The 22,389-nt window shown below is 34.9% G+C and overlaps 1 protein-coding gene across 1 annotated transcript; it reads right to left on the minus strand.

The window, feature by feature from the left end:
• Positions 1-14,536: 14,536 nt before the first annotated feature.
• On the minus strand, positions 14,537-16,523 carry LOC116117733. Its single transcript, XM_031403748.1, has 3 exons — positions 15,970-16,523; positions 15,581-15,797; positions 14,537-15,465 (listed from the first exon to the last, which is right to left on the minus strand). The coding sequence occupies exons 1-3, from the start codon at positions 16,171-16,173 to the stop codon at positions 14,975-14,977; spliced, it is 912 nt and encodes a 303-aa protein (XP_031259608.1). The 5' UTR covers positions 16,174-16,523; the 3' UTR covers positions 14,537-14,974.
• Positions 16,524-22,389: the final 5,866 nt, after the last annotated feature.

A 22,389-nucleotide genomic window follows, 5' to 3' on the forward strand; every position in this document is an offset into this window, starting at 1 on the left:
TCCTGAGCACGTATCCATGAAGCTGAGTAGTGTATTTTCTACTGTCACATCTACTAGCTGATCGATCTGTGGTAGCAGAAAGTTGTCTTTGGGACAGGTTTTATTCAGATCCGTAAAGTCGAGGTAAGTCCGCCACTTGTCATTTGACTTCTTGACCAGGAATGGGTTGGCAAGCCAGTTCGAGTACTTGCCTTCTCTGATGAATTTGATTTTTAAGAGTTTGTAAACCTCATCCTTGAGCGCTTGTGAGCGATCTGCATCCATAGCCGTTCTTTTCTGTCTTATGGGCCGAGCTTGAGGGTCGAGATTCAACCTGCGGCATATTACCTCAAGGCTGATCCCAACCATATCCACGTTGTTAGAGTTGGTGCTTTAGAGCCAATCAATTATTGTAAAATTGATGGTTTGTAATAATGTTTATTAATCAATAAAAAGCACTTTTCTTCTATATCATGTAAATCATAATTACGTGTATTGAAATATGTCCTTAGGATGGTGGAACCGTGACGAGGATATCAAGTATTTCAAATCTTGATAGTGAGAACCCTATGATCACATATGGTGGCCATTCTAGAAATGTCTGTAGCCCCAATATTATTCTAACTAAGGATACAGATAATACGGTAAGGTTATCATAGTGTTGAACGACCTTGTCGAAAGGCAGTGACTAATCTCACTTGTCAAGGTTGTTTGCCGAAAACCTGGTGCAACACATAGGTGTTTGTTGTAGGCAAGTTCACTAGACTAACCCACCAGAGGATTTCATAGAGATGGTAACCCCAATGTCTATGGAATAAATTCTCTAACGAATGATGGTACATGTGATCCTTAGACTTGAGATCACCGGAGCGCCTTGTGCACCGATTGGTGTAGTTTGACACTAGCCTAATGTAGTTCTATTCAGAGCTATCAATATGGTAGTGATTGGCTGCATTAAGAAGTGTATCGAGACTATGGTGGATCAACAAAGGATTCATCACTCTTGGGTATGAGAAAAGTTATATCACAGCGCAATTCAATGAATGGCAATGACACTAAAGCTGTGGCCACAGTGGGATTGAGTTGTTGCTCAATCCAATTTATTATTCTGGTCATTGGTCCAGTAACTGAATACAAAGATATCGAAGATAACTGAGATTGATACTATTTATGTACCTCAGCCTCGATGAGATAACAGATGATGAAATGATCAAATTGCAAGGTAACCATATCGCTGATAGGCAAGCTGTTTCGCTGAATCCGAATCTATCAAGTGGCCATGATGCCTTGCTAGAGGCCAATCTTGGTATGTATTTAGTGAGAAGATTGATTAGTGTCAATCGCGAGACTACTCACTGCTGATATGATGAGAAGCATTCGGGTTACACACATAAAAGACATATTAAGGATGAATTGGTGAGAAAATGTATTTTCATCATTTATGATGGAAAAGAAGTCTTCGAGTCACACACATAAAAGACAAATTAAGGATGAATTGGTGAGAAAATGTATTTTCGTCATTTATGATGGAAATGATATTTTCATCTTTTGAGATGAAAGGGCATTTTGGTAATCTAAGGATGAATTGGTGAGAAAATGCATTTTCGTCATTTATGATGGAAAGGATATTTTCATCTTTTGAGATGAATAGGCATTTTGGTAATCTCACAGTGCAATTAAATTTGCTGATGTCGTTACCTATATTTAATTTCAATTTCATATTGAAATTAAAATTAAAATTAGTGAGATTATGTATTTAAATATATTCATATATTTAAATATTATATATATATATTATTTAATATTAATATTAATGAAGATAATATATATGAAATATGAAATTCACATTTGAATTTAAATATATATTCAATATTAATATTTGATGATATTAATAAAGATAATATATGAATATGAAAATCATATTTGAATTTGAATAAGATATCATGTGGATTATTACCTTGTTTGGTAATAAGGATTTACTATTCTAGTCATGGAATAAATTTATTCCTAACTAGATTAGGGTTTTAATTTTTGTTGCATATAAAAGGCAACTTAAAATTAAAATAAAATTGGAGAACACATTAATTAAATCTAAGCCACTCACCTCACTCTCTCTCACGTTTTTTCCTTAGTGGAGAAGAGAATTTTTCTTGAAGAAAAATTATTCATTCTTTTTGCTTGTGTGTCTTGCTAGCACTTGAGACCGTAAGTCGATCGTCATCCTGTCTTCGTGTAGATACCGAGAGTTCACTCTAATTTTAGAGTGGGAGCAATTCATATCAATTGTAGGAGCCTCCAAACGCTGGTATGAAATCTGGAAATTTTATATTCAATATCATTTCATATGTAAATAACATAAATCGGGTATAAGGTTCTTGGGTTCAATCTTGTTAGGGATTTTATTTTTGTTTTTTGTTGCATAAACCCCACCAACAACTAACATGCGTGCACCCACGTGAACACATCGAGGTTCTTCTTCAGCAACCCCACCAGATTATCTGTCATTTCTCCGATCAAACTGTTGCCAATTTTCAGCACACGAGTTGGATCTTCGTCGCTGACACTTATTTCTCGCAACTCTTCAGTTGACCCTGCTGCGGGCTCTTCTCTATGGATGAGAGGATCTATAGTATCCTCGAGTGGTCAGGGGTTAGGCTTGGATTCTATTATGACCATTGTTCTCGGGAGCGGCCATTTTTGTGGTGTATGTATGGTCTAGTTGTAACATTCTCGAGATTCCTTTCTATAATCCCTAATCATCGCGACTCCCTTAGAAGTCAAAAACCTCATTGCTTGGAAGCGCACTGATGTGACTGCACTTAAATCATTCAAAATAGACTTTCCAAGGATGACATTGTAGGCGGTTGGGCATTCTACCACTAGGAATTCGGTCATCATCGTCCTGATCTGGAGCTCTGCCCCTAGAGTCATGGGAATGTCAATCGTTCCCTTAGGAACCAAGCTGTCCCTAGTAAACCCATAGAGCGGTGAAGGGCACGCCCTCAAGTCTCTCTCTGTAAACCTCATTCCTTGAAAAGCTTCCAAGAAAATGATGTTCCTTGCACTCTCATTATCGACCATCACCCTTAACACTTTGGCGTTGCCGATTTTGGCCACGATCACAATCGCGTCATTGTTGTGACAAGGGGATTCTTCGCATTCCTCGATTGTGAATCCTACTACCTCACTATCTTGTCTAGGCCACTTAAGTGGCTTTTGTTCGCAGTTCATTATCTAAGATGGGACCGAGTTTGTTCTGGCCTCTCAAGCATACTGCTCACGAGCACGCCTTGAGTTCCCCGCTATGTCAGACCCCCCGTAAATCATGCCCACCAAGATGTCATTAGGGTTCGACGGGGCTTGCGAGACCTAGTTCTGAATCTGGCTTTGGCCTTGGTTATTTTGCTCATCAGTATTTTCGCGAGTTGGTGTCGCCTTAACGAATTCCTTTAGGTGGCCCCTTCTAATTAGGTCCTCAATGACGTCCTTCAAAGCTCGACACTCATTTGTGTTGTGGCCAACATCGTTGTGGTATCGGCAGTACTTTTGCCGATCTCTTCGACCTAGAGCCCCCTTCATTCTTTCTAGACCGAGCAATCTTTTCGCCTCATGGGAGACTTCGTAGATGTGGGCAATGTTGTGAGTAAGAAAGGTGTATTCTGCATACCGCGGGAAAGGCTGCCTGTCTCCATGATTATCTATTCTCTGTCTTTTTTAGACCTTGTTGCCATCCCTATCATTGTGGTCCCGCGCTTATCCGATGGACGATCTTATCGCCTATCCGGGGCTCCTCGCATCGGGCTTTTGGCCTGTACTGCTAGCTAGCTTTCTACCCTCTGGTGCTTTACAATCATTTGATAGAACTGAGCCAAGCTTACGTGATCTTCACTTTGGAGCTCTTTCCATAGCTCCGTGTTCAGTCTGATCCCTATAATTAGCAAAGTTTAAATGGACTCCTCGAGGGCATCCGCGAACTTTGCTTACTCATTCTAGAACCTCATTAAGTACGAGGTTAGTGTTTCATCTCTCTCATGACGAATGTTACTCAAATAGCTAAGCAGCATCGCGAACTGCCTCCTCGCTTGAAATTGCTGTAAGTACAACAAGGAGAATTATTGCCAACAGTTGATGGAGTTCGCCTTGAGCCTCTTATACCACCTCTTGGCATCCCCCACCAATGTGACCATGAAGCATCGACATTTCGCCAAGTCATAGACCTGGTGTAGCTCCATCAGGTTATTGAAATTGTCGAGGTGGTCTCTAGGGTCCCCTCTCCAGTCAAACTTACTCTCTGACGCCTTGAATCCTTGTAGAAGCGGGGGTTGGCGAACTTCCTCTATAAAAGGGGAACTTACTATTTCCTCCACCGTGCCATTCTGACGGGCTCTCAGATCGTCGAGCATTTTTTGTACACTATCTAAGTCTTCGTTGTGGTTGCCCTGATGGGCTCTGTTCAGTCTCACTTCAAGCAAATGGGTTTGCACATCTGTTGCTTGCAAGGTCCCTCTAGTGTACGCGTTGATGCGTGAGGTTGAGTCATGATGGCTGGGCTGATAAGTGTTATCATGCTCATCAGTGCGTTGCTCGTGAGGTCGATTATAACTGAAACATCGGTCATTGCCAGATTGACGCACTTGGCTCGTCTCATGAGCCTGCGAAGATTGATCTTGTCTTGGGCATGGGTTAATACCGGCATGCTAATGCTGGGGATAATGTCAAGCATCTCGGGGGTCATCGTTGTCTTCGCTTTCCTCTGGCGGTTGCTTCTCTGGTTGCCTTCCGGGGTTGGTCTACCCGTGGGATTTACGCTCATGAATGGAGTGCAACTTGTGATGTCAGGGGCGTTGGTTGTCTCTCGACGCCGACGAAGCAGGTCGACCACCTGCAGAATTCATACCTGTTGGTAGGGGTGTTCAAAAGAACCAGTTAAAACCGGAACCGGTGGGTACCTTGGGTTTGGTTCCGGTTCCTACCCAGAACCAATCGTCAACGAGTAGGTTCCGGTTCCAAATTTTTGGAACCGTTACTGTGCGGTTCCGGTTTCGGTTCCTATAGTTAGGAACCGGAACCAGAACTAGGGACCGAAGCTAATATAAAATAAAATTAAAGATTAGGGGTGTTAATAAAAACTTTTATAAAAAATTTAATGTGAATACATTTATATTTATATTTCATAACATTTAAAGTAAATTGGTTTGAGTTTTGAGAATCTACCTTTACAAAGTAATGGAGTTTGTAATTTTGAATTTATAATTTGTAATTTTATTTTTGTTAACAAGTGCCAGATGGGGGGTATTTGTAAGTTTTTAAGGGTTTTTTTGCCATTTTTAAAACTTTTGGGTGATCATATAATTTTACAGGGTACCCAGAACAGGAACCGGAACCATTGTTACAGGTTCTGGTTCTGGTTCTGGGTACCTAGGAACCGGAACCGTCAGTTCCGGTTCTGGTTCCAAATTTCAAGGAACCGTCAGTTTTGGTTCTGGTTCCGGTTCCAGTTCCTTCAAAATATGTAGGGTACCCGGAACCGAACACCCCTACTTGTTGGGGTGGCATTGGTGAAGCATGGTTGGTTGAGGTTTTGGGCAGTTGGTTGCTGATTCCTCAGCTCAGCCACGTTTTGTTGCACCGCTTGTGCAACCATTGTTTTGATCATCTCCACTATCTAGTCGCTGGTGGTTTGTGACGTGTTAAGTTGGCAGCACAAGCAGTCAGCATTCTGTTGCACTTTCTGGTGGGTGGTTTCCACATTTTCAAGGTTTCTGGTGGTGGTCTTTGATCTAGTGTGCACCATTGTGGGTCTGGATTGAGTTGGTTGTTGTGACTGTTCGCCTGAATATCTGAGATGTTGACAGAGGTTTGGCCCCTCCTTCTAGCGCCAAAATATTGATACAGAAATCTGCACCAACTAGAGTAATCCGATTGACCTTGGCGAGATCGGAACCGATATGTGCATGATTACGGGTAATCAGCAATGAAAAATAACAAATGCAATAATGTAAATAAAAAGGAGATTTTTAAAGTGGTTTAGCGAGATAAACTCTTAAGCCTACGTCCACTGTGTTTGTATTTGCTGTGAGAGCTTACAATTAGAGTTATATGAAAATTGTGTAACCTCTTTTTCATCATTGTAGAGGGTTTATATACAAGATTTGTAGAAAGGAAATAGCGAAAATAAAGGGATTACAATTGATTCAAAATACAATTTTGATATTCTCGCGATTGGGCGCTGTGATTGCGCATAAATTGTTGTTGATCCAATCTTCCTCGTAATATCTGGAATCTGAAATTATCTAGGAATTGATTGAGTGATCATTCAGGTTGTTCGCGACTAGCTTGTGCTGGGTCGAGCTGAATATCTATGAGCTTATGCTAGGTCGGACAACCGGTGAAGTCGAGCTATATCCTCACGATATCCCAAGCTTGGTGGAAAAATCACACATAATATCGGTAAATTTATTAGGTCAGAAGAATGATGATGTATCATATTATATAATCTTGTAAGAAACATGCAATTAAAAAGGTTGGAAAACCGTTTTTCTAAAGGTAATATGCTGTTGGTATGCTTATTAAGAATAATCTTGTAGAAACATCCAAGAGATCATATAGTCACTGAAAAATTGATATACTAAACTTCATTTTATTTGGATATATTTAATTTATAGCTCTTTTATGAATGTTTCATCAAATAATGTATTTATAAGTTTCATATATCGTTATGATAAAACAATATAGACTTGAGATAATAACACTAAAAATAAGTGCTCCATTTGTTAGAATACAAATTAAAGGTTGTTTTTTTTTTTTTTCATTTTTCTTCTATTTAAAGATATAATTTGTAAAACTAGATTTCTGTATTCACATCTCTTTTCCCTTATTAGGAATACAATTACTACTGTCTACTATATATAAAGGAATAAAATTTAGTTATGTTAACCTCTTATAGGCTAAAATTTATGACTTCTTTTTTTCTCATTTATGACCATTTAATGACCATATAGATTCCATTCTAATAATAAAAATCCTGATGCAATCAAAGCACCTACATCGAGAATCACTTAACAGAGGAAATAAAGCCCAAAACCAAAATACTAAACCCTTGACCTTGATTGCAGTTTTGCCCTAGAAGAAAATCAAATTTCAATAACAAAGGCTCAGTTACAAAACTAGGGTTATCAATAAGGCATCTAATGTTGTCCTTTTGTTCATAATTCTTCACTGTGAGAAAATCCCCAAGTGGGTAATGTGCAAGTTTGATTCCCTTTTTGTTAAGATAATGACAAATCTAAAAAGCTGGTTTACTTTGTTTTTACATTAAATGTCCAGCAAAGATGTTAGACATGCATGCATGACTCTTTAACTAAAGTTCTCATATAATTATCTCACTCATTAAAAATCTACCTCATCTCTGTTGTTTTTATTATCAAAATTAAGTTGTAATTGCAACATAAGGCTTACACTATTCAAATATATATATTTCTCTATATACATTAAATACAATGAGAACTTATATATAATATGATGAAATAAAGGGGGGAAATGTAAAACAATTGCATTAAACACACTTCTTCTATACAAGGTATTGGCCAAGTGACAATAAAGTGGCCTCTATTGCAGATATATATAAAGGCATAGGTTTCTCCAAAAACCTTCTTCAAATCATTTTTACCCTAAAAATGTCTTACAAAGCCAATCTCATCCGAGCATCCAATGCCCCTGGTCCATCTAATTACAACAGAAGAAATGTGCGACGCCGGCTACGGTCGCTGCGAGATCAATTTCTGCCAACTTTGCCACCGGGTTACGGTTACTATGCCATTGCAGAAGATGTTAAAGTTCAAATATCGACATTTGATGGTGCAGTTGTAGGAAATCAGCACCGACTCTCGCCTGAAACCATATCAACTTTGCATGAAATGAAACGTAGGGCAAAGAGGGGGAAGAATTTTGGTAAAATGACCTCAATTTTCTGGGACAAAAGCTCTCCTGGATTTGAGTGGCTTCTTGAGGGCTGGATTGCTGAGAAAAGGATTCTCTTTGAACTTAAAACTCACTATTGGGTGAGACTTTAAATCTCTAAAACCTTAATTTATTCTTCCTAATTAATTGACTACTTTGATTATTTATTTCTTTAATTTACATTGGTTTTACAGGATCATTTAAGATTTGATTTTTTTTTAATTGAATAATGTATTAATTCATGTGTTTCTTTAAATTTTGTTATTTTCCCGCGTTGCTTTTACGCGGTTAAAAGATATCTAATCATAGTTTTAAATTAAATGTAACGGATGTCTAACCATTAACGATATTAACTTGAATAACGAACATCTAACCGTTAACGGTTTCAACTTAAATAACGAACATCACATGTTAGACGCTTTAATTAAATTTTTTTTTATTGTCAAAAGTATTTTGTAATTATAGTGACTGTGTATTTGAAAATGGGTATTCCAACATAAATTATTCTTGATTTTGGTATTTTCACATGATTACGAATCAATATCTTATATTTATGTTTTCAATTTAATTTGTGTACATATTAATCATTAAGATTATATTATCATCTTCTAATATCAGTAATCATTGAAACTTACTTGATCTTGGAGAGTTTTGTGAATCTAACCCGAACTTTGTTCCTTGTTAGTTTGAATTGGACTAATAGTTTGATGTTTAGTGGTATATATATTCATCATATGAACAAAATGTTAATGTTTTGCAGGTTTATTATGATCCTTTGGGAAGGCAATATAGGTCTAAGCAACAAGTTGTCAGATCCTGTAGTGAACAAGACTTCTTCTACTCTCCAGGAAGTGAAAAGGCAACCAATGCTAGGTGAAAAATGGTGAAAAGATCTTGCAAAAAAAAAACAAGAAAATGTTAAGATCAGAAATTTTCCTGTATTAGAGTCAAGGTTTTATAGAATAATTATGTTTATGATTTTCTTGTTTTGCTTATCTGAAATGAAATGCATCATCTATAAGTATCTCAAAAATGGTTTAGGTTAATTTCTTTTGGGGTTGAAGGTTTTAATCATATCTGGCTGATTTCTTCTTCTTCTTCTTCTTCTTCTTCTTCTTCTTCATCTTCTTTTTCTCGGACAAACATTAATTTAAAAAGAAAAAAAAAATCCATTCTATTGTTTATACAGGTGGATTTGCATTGTCCAAATTAATAATTATTCAACAAAATAAGTAATTTTGTGAAGCAATTAGTAGCTATAACACTTGAACTTGACCAAGGACCCACTGACCGATTTCGGGAGTTACTACTGTCTGTGCATCCTGTTGATTGTGATTCTTGAAAGACTTCAAATTAATTTTTTTAAAATAAAATAAAATAATAATGTAACAAAATAAGAATATGAATAAATAAAAATAAAAACTTAAGTGAGAGGAATGAGATAAGTATGAAAAAATCAACATACAGTCGTAAAGTGACCTTTGAAAACCAATTGAGATGTTTCTACTTTCTATATATGAATTGTCTTTGGTAAATCAGTGTGTAATTACCAAAACATAGAAACAAAATCAACCGGCAAAACAAAAAGGCCTAAACAAGGTGAAGTATTTGATTTTTAGATATATAATTTTTTGGAATGCCCTTCAATTGGATATTATCACACCAAAAAATATATATATATAAGATTTTGTATTAATTTAGTTGAATAATGTTAGATATATACGAAATTTTAATGGGTATTTCCTTGAATATATTTCTCATAAACACCTCTATCGATTTTATTTAGAGAGAGAGATCAGTCTTTATTTATAAATCTCTCTGTACTTTTATGTTTCTTGCTTTTACTATATTCTTTAGATTATATAATATTTTTTCAGTTTCATATTTAGAGAGAGAGAGCCTTAATTTTTTTTATTTTTTTTATGACCGGGATATGTCTGTGTCAACTTATACGTATCTCAATTAATCTCTTAGGACCCTAGAAGATTAGAACTACTGGCCAGATAAAAATTTCAGTGGTTACTCCTATTAACACTCAACGAGAGATTTGAACTCAAAACTTTTTTAGTAATACACTCAAGAGTCTCTATCGAACCACTCGGTCACTCAGAAATAATTAAGAAATAGTCTTAATTGTTTTAGTATTTAATTAAATATTGAAACAAATCGATATTTAATTTTTAATGATGAGTTCTATACCCAATAAATAAACATGCAATTATAATATAAGGTAATATGAGACATATGTGTATAATGTAAGAAACATTTTATAAGGACATAACTACATCAATCTCATAAAACATTATATAAACTATTGAATATGATTATAATTTAATTGAACCTTAATATAATTAACAATATTATGACCATATTCTTAGCAATTGAAGATTTCACATTGTTGATTATAGCTTTTATTTAAAGATTAAAAAAAAAAACATATAATAAGGATAATATCGAAGGAGGCAATTTCTGAATTTGGTATAAAAAATGTAACCATTTATGTAAGTAACGGTTACATAACCTGTAACCACTCGGGAATCTAGAATTGCTGACAACGAAACTCCTATTGGATTTTGTTTGTATTACTCATAATAATTACGTCCAAATCTGGTAATAAAATTAAATTTAAATTTCGGCAATAATATGACTTTTGCAGAAGAACCCATATTTTAGTTTTATTTATGATATATACCATCATTCTTTGCATATTCTTACTTCTTCACCACTGTTTATGATGGATGATCAAACTATTTTTCGTTCAAATAATTTTCCAAATGGCTTATTTCCAAGAATTAATTTCTAAAGTAGTTTTATTACAATATAACACATAAAACACTCCCACCTGTCAAATTCTATCGATCATTAACTCATTATTATCATACTAAAGTTTTCCATAACGTAAGAGCAATACGTGTGCATATTTGTTGTTTTTTTGTAGTAAGTATTTGTCGTTTTTCGGTAATACATATTTGTCATTTATTTGTAATATATATTTGTCGTTTTTCTTTAGTACATATTTGTCATTTATTTGTAGTATATATTTGTCGTTTTTCAATATAAATAACAAATACACAAAATGTATATATTTGTCGTTACTTATAGTTATAATTAGTTATCAAACTTTATCATCGATGTATGATGTCAAAATGGTAAGATTAATAAATATTAAGTAGGATGTAGTACAAAGGTATCTACAACATTTTGCATGCTTTAACCTAAGTTTTCAGCACTGAAATCTTTTATGTTTTATAAAGAAAAGTCATCTAAGTAAACAACTCAAATTATAGAACAGGCTGTGTTAGATAAGTAGATTTTAAGGAATTTTAAGTTTTAAATTAAATTCGTTCTTCATACATAACTCAACTCCTTTCTATGACATATTCATTCTAATTTAGTATCTACTTGGCTTACATAAACACATTATAATTACTCTAAAAATAAAAAAATTAAATCATATGCAAGAATTCAACAATTCTTGAATTTTAGGGGTACAAGAGAAATTAAAAAAACCAAAAGGATAAAGGGGGAAAATAAGTCGGAGTTGGATAAGAGAAACCCCCAAAAAAAAAAAAAAAACATGACGGGCGTGAGAGGAAATCGACAAAATATACAAGAAAATAAAAAGGGAAATGAATTGTAGTATTTGCTAAAACATTATAGTCTGAGTCTTGAGTCGACAGAGTGAGCAGCCATGGAACATTGCGATGATCAGGGCGAGCAGAGCAAGAGGAACATTGATGGAAGTGGGAGACTGTCAGCTGTCACACAAGCCACCCTGGAAAAAGTGAAATGCCGGCGGCGTGGAAGGTCTATGAAGGCAGGGACCAAGTGTCTGATGCTCGACAACACTTTCCCTGGCTACGGCTGGCTGTTGCCTGGATGGGTCGCCGAGGAGCGACACATGGAAACCGGAAGGATCTATAGAGTACGTGCGCAAAACATTTGTTAGCGTTAAATTATGAATATTTAGAATCTTAATTACATGTATTAGAGTTAAAAAGTTCTCAAAACGTTTTTAGTTTTCTTGAATCTGTTGTTGCAGAAGCTCGTCCATCTATCATCTCTGGTTTACGTTGCACATGAAGAGATTTTACCCAAAAAAAAAAAAATCTCTCTTGCATGCATCCCTTGCGTCATATTTCTCTTGATTTCTTGGATTTGTTCTAACAAGTGCGTCAAGCGATGTTGTTTATCCATTCTTATAAATCTTAGACCCAATCAAAAGACATTTTCGATCCATACGACACTATCCCCAGTCCAACACACCTCTTCTTTGGATTAGAAACCTAAACTTGCTCAGTTGCTCTGGTATCCCTTGTACAGGCTGCAAATTTGCTCAACTACATAAAAGACTATCTTAAATAACAAGTAGGATAACGAAATAAGCTTTTTTTGTTCCTTTATTAACGTAAGGAGGTTAGGCCAAATGGCCAATACAGGGATCAGCCCGTATGTATGTTGCATGTGATGGTGTCTATCAGAGTTAAAACTATTAAGTATGCATCCTTCACATCATATTTATCTTGATTTCTTGGATCTATTGGTGAACCAGAACCACTTTTGTCTGTTATCTCTGGTTTTTGTTAAACATGAGAGAGTCTGTGTTAAACTATAAATCAACTTAATTTGTGTTGCAGTACTACTACGATCCAGAAGGTCGTATGTACCGCAGCCAACATGAGGTTATTCATGCATGGGAAAACTCTGGCATGGTTGTTCTCGATATGTAATCAAAAATTAAGGTAAAAAATTACTTAACATATTTCCATTTTCTTAAAATATATATGTTATTTGGCATCTTGTACTTTTATCTATGTTCTGGATGTGTCAAGTGTTTTAAAATCCATATTCTTTTGGTAACTTGCAGATTGAAGCCTATGACCAAGAAATACTGGGACTCAAGCTGCTTATATATGACGAAGAACTGGGCCTGGGGAGAGAACAAGTCAATTAATCAGTTGAAATTTTGGTGTTTTCTTTGCTAATTTAGTTCCTTGCGAGAGTCTTAAATGTAATAAAAAAAAAATCAAAGGACGGACTGTTTTTAGCTTTAGTAAACTGCATTTGAACAACCCTTACTTTTGTAGTATTTACTTCGTGCCAAATAATTGAACAAACTCACTCCTTAAAATGGCATAGAGGAAACCATATTTTCCTCTTTCCATGCATCATAGAACCCGAAAACCAGGATACCTTAGTGCGCAGTTTTGATCGGTTAATTTGAATGTGATCTAGTTATCGGATGGTTCATCAATTTTATAGGTACACTAGAAATCTTTAATCAAGGAGCCAAACATTTTATAAAGAAAATTGTACACTAAAAATAAAATAAGATGGATTGATTTCATCACCATGTTTCCAGGTTACTGACTGATTATTAAACATAGCCATGGATTATGGTCAAGTAGCCAGCAGTAGGGTACCCATGGGCCATGGCCATTTGTCTTGGAAAAAATGACTTTTTCCAACCCAAATAATGAAACTTTTCCACCCAAGAACTTTTAAAATACGACTTTATTACTCAAATTTATATTCTGTTTTTTTAATCCAGCATCGTTGCAACCCCACACCATCACCATTCTCTTCTCGTATCATCACTCACCAAAATCTCTCAAACCTTACTCCCGCAAACCCCGTTAATCACTAGTAATCAAGCATTTAGGGTTTGCATAGCTACCTTTCCTAAGTCAGATTTCAATCAATCCCAATCCCCAAAATCCAACCTTCTACCATCAAAAGACTCATCAATCCCCCCTCTTCAAAAGCTCCAATAACGTAGATCAAATTTGCTCTCTGTTTGTCACCAAAATATAAATTTGAGAGTAAAATAATATTTTAAAAATATGTTGATGAGAAAGTGTTATTAAACCATTAATTGGGTTAGACAAATCAGTTAACTCTTTGTCTCGAGGATGCAAAAAAGCAATGATGGTGTCGTTTTCGTTGGTTATAACACATCCAGACACGTGGGATTATTCTACTACACGTGCAGAATTTATCTTCAAGTAAAATGAATTATATTATTCACTCTGATTTTTTTTTAGATTGAATTGCTTGAATCTGGTAAAATTACGCATGTAGGGGTTATTTAAAGAGATTATTTGAGTGCAAAACTAAAGTGTTATTTATATTTCTTCCTCACAACCATGGCCAATAATAAATATGCTCAGGGTCAAGGAGGCCTGCAAACAAAGAAAAGCTAGCTGGAAACATATTACATCTAGTTATTATAAGGTTTTCTCACATGTTTTATGCTTACGGCACCCAAAAGAATCATTTGAATCCATTCCTTGTACATCAAAAATCATAAAATTATATTTGACAGCTAAAAAGACACGGCATCTATTCCAAGCACTCAACAACCTAGTCCCAAGCCCTCGTTTATCATCTGGAGAAATATATTCTTTAGGCAGATTAGAAGAATCAGTCATAAACTACTAAAAATGGAGGACTACTGTCCATTCAAAACTATATTGCACTGATCATTTTAGATTCCACACCGATCAAAATGTAACAAGGGTCCAACGAAAATTTGCCGATGTAAGAATCAATTGCATTTCTTTAATACATCGAAAAGAAAAATAGAGAACGCGGTTCGTCATCAAAGGCAGAAACATTCTAAAAATATAAGAAAAAATTATAATTGCAAAACTTTCCAAAACCCATATAATAAGGGGCGAGGAATACATTCAAGATAAGAATGCAAAACCCAGGAAGAATCTACTGAACAATTCGCTAATAGTGGTACCAACCCAACTGGTTTACGGTAAGTTCAATCAAACATAAAGAAAATGGACATGCAGCTCCGAAAACTTGATACAAACGCAAAAAGAAAATGAAAGATAATTGTATCGCTCATCAACTTGAGATGTAAAGAAGGAAGATGTCTCGCCATATTACTGTTTATTACTGTTAGCAGTGCCTGCTGGTTATCACTTATTTAACATGTGGAAAATAAATATCACTGAAAAGAAGGCCGCAATAGAATTACACTCTCAGAAGGAACTTGAATCTCCAAGGTCAAAATTTGTACCTCTCAAAAAGGTCTCAACAAGGAATGCCGATGCCTCTCAATTTTCAACCTCCGGTTATTATCACTGTTTATCGGCTTCAAAAATCGCTCTGATTCAATTTCAGAATGCAGAGAAGACTGCAGCCTTTTTAAGTGTCCTCTGCACTGTTTATGATCAAAAGAACAGGTGCAATTGATATTCTGTTCATCCGGTTCAAAAAGTCTCTGGTTGGGGGACTGCCACTTCGCTTGCAAATAAGCAAGAGATCTCCAGGGAGGAAGAGGCATTGAATTTTGATTCAAAGAAGATCTTGCGGCTTCAACCATAACCTGAAGGAACTGTTTCAACCTTACCAAGGACCCCACATACACAACTGGAAGCGATTTCAATATTCTATCATAAGAATCAACAGCTCTAGCTATTTCAAAGTGGCTTCGAAAGTCAATATCAATGATCAAACGCTCAGAACTCCCGGTACTACTGTAATTTAGCACATCAATATATTCATGATCCCCTACACAGCATATCCATAAATTTACAATCAAAAAAATGTTCAATTCAAAATTCAAATTCATTCCAACATATGGTTCAACCAAACAAAATTGTAACAAAGAAATGCAGAAGCATACCTCCTGGCACCTTCCCACTACCCTGCCACCTCGTGGAGCACACAGCAGCATCATAACCAGAAAGTCTCAAGAGCTTTACCAGAGAAAACCTAATGCAGCTACCGTTACATTGGCCTGACTTGACAACGTGAAGGTCTGTCTCTTTAATGGACAATATGAGGGAATTAACCACCGACATCAAGTCCATCTCATACCGCGGCACAGAATGCTTGTAAAACTGTAATTTAATATACAAAATTTTGTTCAACGTGAATTCAATTTTTATGCGTCCTAATTCTTAATCTTCTTTTTACAAGGTTGAATAAATAAATACAAAAATCAAATTAAAATCGGCAACTTTTAAATTTTAAATGTCGAAATTTAAATTTCGTGAATTAAATTTAACTTACGGAGATTTTATCTGCGAGGTGTGCGAGATCGGAGAAACCGGAATCGGAGTCGCTGCTACAGCGAGAATCGGTGCCGCCGCTTCCGTTTTCGAGAAAATCACTGACCATGAGAGCCAAATCATGCTCGCTCTCATGGCTGAAACCTCCTCCGATTCCCCGAGCCCAAAGGTCGCCCGTGGTCCTCGTCGCGCACAGCAATTCCATGGCCAATCCGATGCCGTTTCCTCCTCGCCAATTCCCCAGCCTCTCTCCCCCACCGTCTGATCACAACAACAATAACATAACCTCCTCCGCTTGATTCGGTACAAGCGTCAAACGAAACAAAATGCTCGTTACTAAGTTGTTGAATTTTGTGGGAATTTTCAGAAAAAAATTTGTGCAGATTTCATTTCCGCTCGGAACTTGAAATGATCTTTTGTTTTTGCGAGAACGTTTTCGATATTTTTTTGTTTGTGTTTTTTTTTTCTTTTTTCTGGTGTTCGTATTGTGATCCAAAGGGAAAGAACAAAGGTTGTGATTTTCTTGCTACGAAACCCAAAGGATGAAAGGCGAAAGTAACACGAAAGGCGAGCTGATATAAGAATTGGGAGCGATTGAAATGACTAAAATGCCCTCGAATATTTCAATAGGTTCGGTTTTGTTTTTAATTTTAATGCAAAAAATTAGGTGGAAGTGGATAAGGCAGGAGAAAATGTATTCAGACGGAAACTGGTAGAGTAATCATCGGTCTTTTTTATGTTCAATTTATTTTTTGGCTTTATAAAGTGTACAGTCAAGGGGAAAAAAATAATAAGACTGAAGAAAAAGTACATTTTATGAATTTATTTTCTAAGGTGATTTTTTTATAACCTATAATTAGTAAATTACCAAAATAGTATATCTTAAATTATCAATTTATGTCAATATGATAAAAGAACAGTTACAATAATTTTCAGTTTTAATATTTCAATATAGGTGTAATTAATAACTGTAATTAAAGATTAAACCTAATAAAAAAATTTAACAAAAAAATAATGTGTGACGTTGACAAGGGCAAAATAAGAATTTCACGAGGAGAAATAAGATTGGTGTGACTTGGTGACCAAGTCACCATGCAACTTGGAATTGAAAATAAGAGTAACGGTCATAGGTACTATTGGAAGCTGACGTGAGCTACACGGGACCGTTCGATCTTACGTCACTCATTAATTGACCGCTCAATTGAATTTAATTCTCACGGTTCAAATACTTCAGTTTTTAATTATCCGGACACCACCAAGAGATCATGAGACAATCCAACGGCCACCGTTTGTGCAGGAAGGTTAATCATACATTTAAAACCATCATGGTTTCATGATTTAACTTAATCATGATAATGGTAGACATATTGGCAATTATTCATTATACATGTAAAACCTTAAGAAAAAACTCCATCAAAATTATTATTTATTTTGAAATTTGATGCGTCATTAAATTATTAAATTAATAATAGTGACCTAATATTATTAAATTAATTCGAATTAATAAATTTTAAGTTTTGCCACGTTATGATAATGTAGCATTAAAATAAGGTTTATATAATGAAAAAAATCAAGACTGAAATGGTTTTTTAGTTTTTATTTTCGTAGTTTACCTAAATTATTAATTTAACAAAATAAAATATCTCTATATGAAAGGCGCATATACGCGCCACGCGAGAATGGTGGGGTCACACGCTTTTTCCGGGAGTGTTTCTAACTTTCTTCTGAGGAGTGGGGACTATACATGGAAAACTTCTCTACCGCCCCAGGTTTAATTAACTTATAAAGTCCCCCTTAAAATTTTTAAAATTACAAAAAGTTTCTTATGTTGGTGTATAACGTGATAAAAGAATATATATTTACTTAATTGCCCCTCTTTTGTTTATTTAACATCAAAAAATTAACAATAAAGAGACTTTTGTTATTTGATTGCATTTAAAGGTGTTAGAATTTGAGTTGGGCCTAACTCCTCACCCAAAAAGCCTTATTGAGTGGGAGGATTGTCCACTCTTATAAATCCATTGGCTTGAGTGTGTCTAGTCGATATGGGATCTCCAACACTCCCCCTCACGATCAAACCTATATGGTTCACTTGCCTATGAATGGAGGTAGTTTGGCAGCCCACCGTTGGTCAATCACTCAGCTTAGATGGGGCTGGCTCTGATACCATGTTAGAATTTGAGTTGGGCCTAACTCCTCACCCAAAAGGCCTTATTGAGTGGAAGGATTGTCCACTCTTATAAATCCATTGGCTTGAGTGTGCTTAGTCGATATGGGATCTCCAACAAAAGAGTATTATTGTCATTAACCTGATAAATTTTTACCTTGATTTCCTAAAAAAAACCCCCCCATAGGCATCAGAAATAATATTTTACCCTCTTTCATCACTTTTTTTTTATTTTTTAGGATTTTCGTTATTAGATTAACATATTTTACTTTAATTAAATTAAATATTAAACCCTAACAAAATACTAACAATACGGGGTAATTTGTCATTTAAAGCCCAAGGGAGGAAAGAGAAATCAGGGAAAAGAGATAAGGACAAACAGTACTTACAAAATCGATATAGGTCAAAAATTGACCAACCCAGCTCTTGTTTTAAAAGGCGCGGTCGGCCAGTTGGGGCTGAGAAAGACTCCAATGGAGCAGCTTCGGGGGACCTACTCTCATTATGAATCACGTGGCACTACGCGCCAACTCATGGAGGAGATACGACAAACTTTTGGAGGTTAAGGGGATAAGGTTAAGGTAGTAGAATTGAATAGATTAATATGGACAACTAATTATGAATTATTGGTGCCTTCTTTTAGCGTAAGAAGATAAGGAAACCAACAACTTTTTTTTTTTTTCTTCCTTCTAGTGAGTCTTTCTTCTTTATTGACCACTTGGTGCAAACAAATTAATGGAGCTCAACTTGTTTAAGAAGGTGGTTGAAATTCATTCAATTAACGTGCATCCTACAATTGAATCATATGAAATAAATGTCACAATTTAAAGATGGAAATTTTTCCAATTCAACTCACACAAATATATATAAAACCACACAAATCTTACCATTTATGATATGGCAAGAAAAAACACATAAAGTATAGTCGAATTTAATGATTTTTGAATACCCGTTGTAACATTTAAAACTTAATTATCTTTGAAGACGAATGAAATTAACCTTAATAAAGAATATATTAGTTAAATGTAGAACTAAATTGAATCTTAGACTCAACTTGTCTTATAAAAATCGAAAGAAAGTTATCCCACCATGGGTTGATTTTCCACCATGCACTAATATTACTAAAATATTAGTTTAGGATAAGTGTTTTTGAAATGGGTTGTGTTAGGTCATTGAATTCGAAACCATTAAATTAACCAGGGCGACATTTCCACTATGGTAGTATTATTAATTTATGTTTATAATTCAAGACTAGCATCATGTCAATACAAATAATATGTTTGTTTAAAATTCAAAATGAAGTTATATTGCTTTTGAAGTTTTTTTTTTTTTTTTTTTTTTTTTTTTTTTTTTTTTTTTTATCATGGTTGTCCGAACCAGTTTGCGTGTACTTCAACTAATCTTTTGGGATCTTGAAGTTAACAATTGGGTAAACCCTCCAATGTTCAACTCTATTAGTAAACAAGGGAAATCGAACTCAAGATCTTTTGAATAATACACCTAAAAGTTTATATCGCCTCACTCGATCACCAAAAGGTGGTTACTTGAAGTTGTTGAGTAAGTTTGGATTCATTCATCAAGTTTAGTCGTTGAGCTAGAACGTAGATGCTGAACTCAGCTGAGGATATTGAAAAATGGAAACCAAAACTTAGATCAACAACTCAAACAATAATTCAAATTGCACATGCACATTTTTTTTTAAATAAAAAGTCAAACCCATAGAGGCTCAACTAAATTTGAATGGTTTCAGTTTGAAGAATATACTGTCAAATAAAAATCTTACATACCAAACTCAATTTCATCTCTGTTATCACATAATAATGCATTAAATTATTAATACCTAATAAAATATCAATATAATTTAGAGGCTGTTGATTTGATTCCAAATGCCGTCCGATGTTTTAGACTTTTAGGTTCGGTTTGAGCCTAAAATTTAGCAAAACAAAAAATGAAAAATTCCTATCTTTATCAGTTATTGTCAAGGCAGAAGCCATTGATTGAAGGGCAAAGCAATAAGAAACACATTTTTTTCATCTTAATCAATTAATTAAAAACAGATTGAAGCTGATCTGGTCTAGTGGCTCTCCGCCAGGCTGTGGCCTCCAAACTGGACCATTTCTACAGGAAAAAGACAATGGAATGGACCACTAAAACATATATTTTCTAAATAATATTTTGTTTATTTGTTATATTTAAATCTGCCTGACAAGTAAAGTATCATTTTCAAGCTCAAGCATATCCAATTCAGAAAATGCCCAACCTCGAATCTCAACTCAAATTTTTTTAAAACAATCAGTTACACAAGTCCATAAAAAAATAAAACAAATAGATTTCTCTGGTGTTGGTTTAAAGCTGGCAACAAATAATTTGGGATGTTATGTTATCTATTCAGAAGAAAATCTATTAATAATATGGATAAAGTAGACATTAAAGGGAATCCAAATCCAGTATGGCCCAGAAAACAGATAGAGGAATCTAATAATGAGAATTAAAATTTTAATTTTCTGTTCCAATTTAACAAAGAATAATACTACACAAACATCATTTTTATACAACATTTTCCATACAACATTATGTGACAAGATATGATTGGGTGAAAGTTTAATTTTAACTTTAAATTAGCCAATCATATCTTGTCACATAATGTTGTATGTGAAATGTTGTATGAAAATAATGTATGCAAAAACAAACAAACAATAGAACAAAATTACTCAGAGGAAGTAAAAAAAAAAAAAAACCCAGAAACCATTTATGCATCATTATTCAAAAGATGCATACAATAGTTTAGAATATGCTTTGTAAGATATGCATATTATGTATCATTTTCACTTTATTTAAGTTGAAATTGAGGTGAACAGATGAACGTAAGAGTCATAAAAGGACCCACGGCATGTGCAAAACAAGCACTAATTTAATATTCCCATAACTAAAGAGAATGGAACATGAGGCATGTTATCGACCTGGCAACCTAGCCAGATTCCAGAGTCCTCTATAATTTTCTAAGACAAGATGGATTCTCTTCAATGATTTTCTGGTCCTCACAGAGGACATTTGGCACAAAGTAATGTGACCAGAGACAAAGAAGATGCTGTTTGGACCACTTTTCTTCTTCCTTTTGGAGGTTTAGGGTTTAACTCTTTTCAATAAAATCAAATTGAATGGAGGGTATTAAAAAACAGGGGAAACGTTTATTTTCTAATTGCTTGTCCCTTGTTTCTTGTAATGGAGGGTCTTAAAGAGGGAATAGTTTAAGGCATGTATGAATGCAAAGTACAATTCCTGTCTGACAAAAAATATTCTTAACTAAATTGGACAAGCAATGCACTATGATGCCATAATGATAGAAGAATTAGTACCATACTTGAACAGAGAGGATGAAATCATGTAAAATAGGAAAAACGTTTTGAAATAAAAAGAAATGTGTGAGAAATTTTAATGGGTCAATATCAATTAACCAAGGTTTTATTATAAAAAAAACACTGTAAAAATTAAAAGACATAAAGAAAGTCTTGAATATAAATCTAAAAAGTCAAAGAAAATTAGGGTAGGAACAAAGATTTGCATTATGTAATAAAATGCATTTTTTTTATCATTGGAAATGTTCAAACCAATTTACGCACATCTCAACTAATCTTCAAAAATCCTGAAACTATCAATCAAGTAAGAACGCCAATGATCACCTCTATCAGTGTTGGTGAAGACTCGAAATAAAATGCATTGTTCTTGACTACCAGATGTAGTTCAACAATGGATATTGTTTTTTCCGATCCATAAGAAGCTTTTGACATCATCTCACATTAAGTTCCGCGATACGATATGAAAGAAAATAGATATGACCAAGGACAATGTTGACGGTAATCAAAATTAGATCTGCAGGCCTTTCCCTTCCATAAAAGTCTAAGCCCGATACTTGTCTTTAAGCCGGTAATTTTAGGCCCAATGGCCATTCAATAACCTAAATAGAACAAAATCCCGAATAGTCTCACATAATTTTACGTCAGTCTTCAGAGAGACCGAGGATTTGTTGATAAAAGAGATACAAACTCAACAATAACATGTGACTTGGAAATTTCACAATTTATTTTATAAAGAAATAATAATTACAAATAAGTGTTAGTACAATAAGATTACTAGATGAGGCTTCAATAATCGCAACCACGTGAGTAAGGCACTGGGTGATAGAAAGAGAAAGGTATATTGGAAAGGTTTTAGAGCAGAAATGCCTTCTGAGCCAGCTAACTGAAACTAAGTTAC

Source organism: Pistacia vera, unplaced genomic scaffold (genome assembly GCF_008641045.1).
Source record: "Pistacia vera cultivar Batoury unplaced genomic scaffold, PisVer_v2 Contig820, whole genome shotgun sequence".
Taxonomy (NCBI): domain Eukaryota; kingdom Viridiplantae; phylum Streptophyta; class Magnoliopsida; order Sapindales; family Anacardiaceae; genus Pistacia; species Pistacia vera.

Coding starts and splice junctions, on each gene's coding strand:
- LOC116117733 (XM_031403748.1), bottom strand. CDS start 16,173: ATGGAATTGCTGTGCGCGACGAGGACCACGGGCGACCTTTGGGCTCGG. Junction 15,798..15,969: donor ACCTCGCAGATAAAATCTCC/GTAAGTTAAATT, acceptor ATTAAATTACAG/TTTTACAAGCATTCTGTGCC. Junction 15,466..15,580: donor TAGTGGGAAGGTGCCAGGAG/GTATGCTTCTGC, acceptor TATGCTGTGTAG/GGGATCATGAATATATTGAT.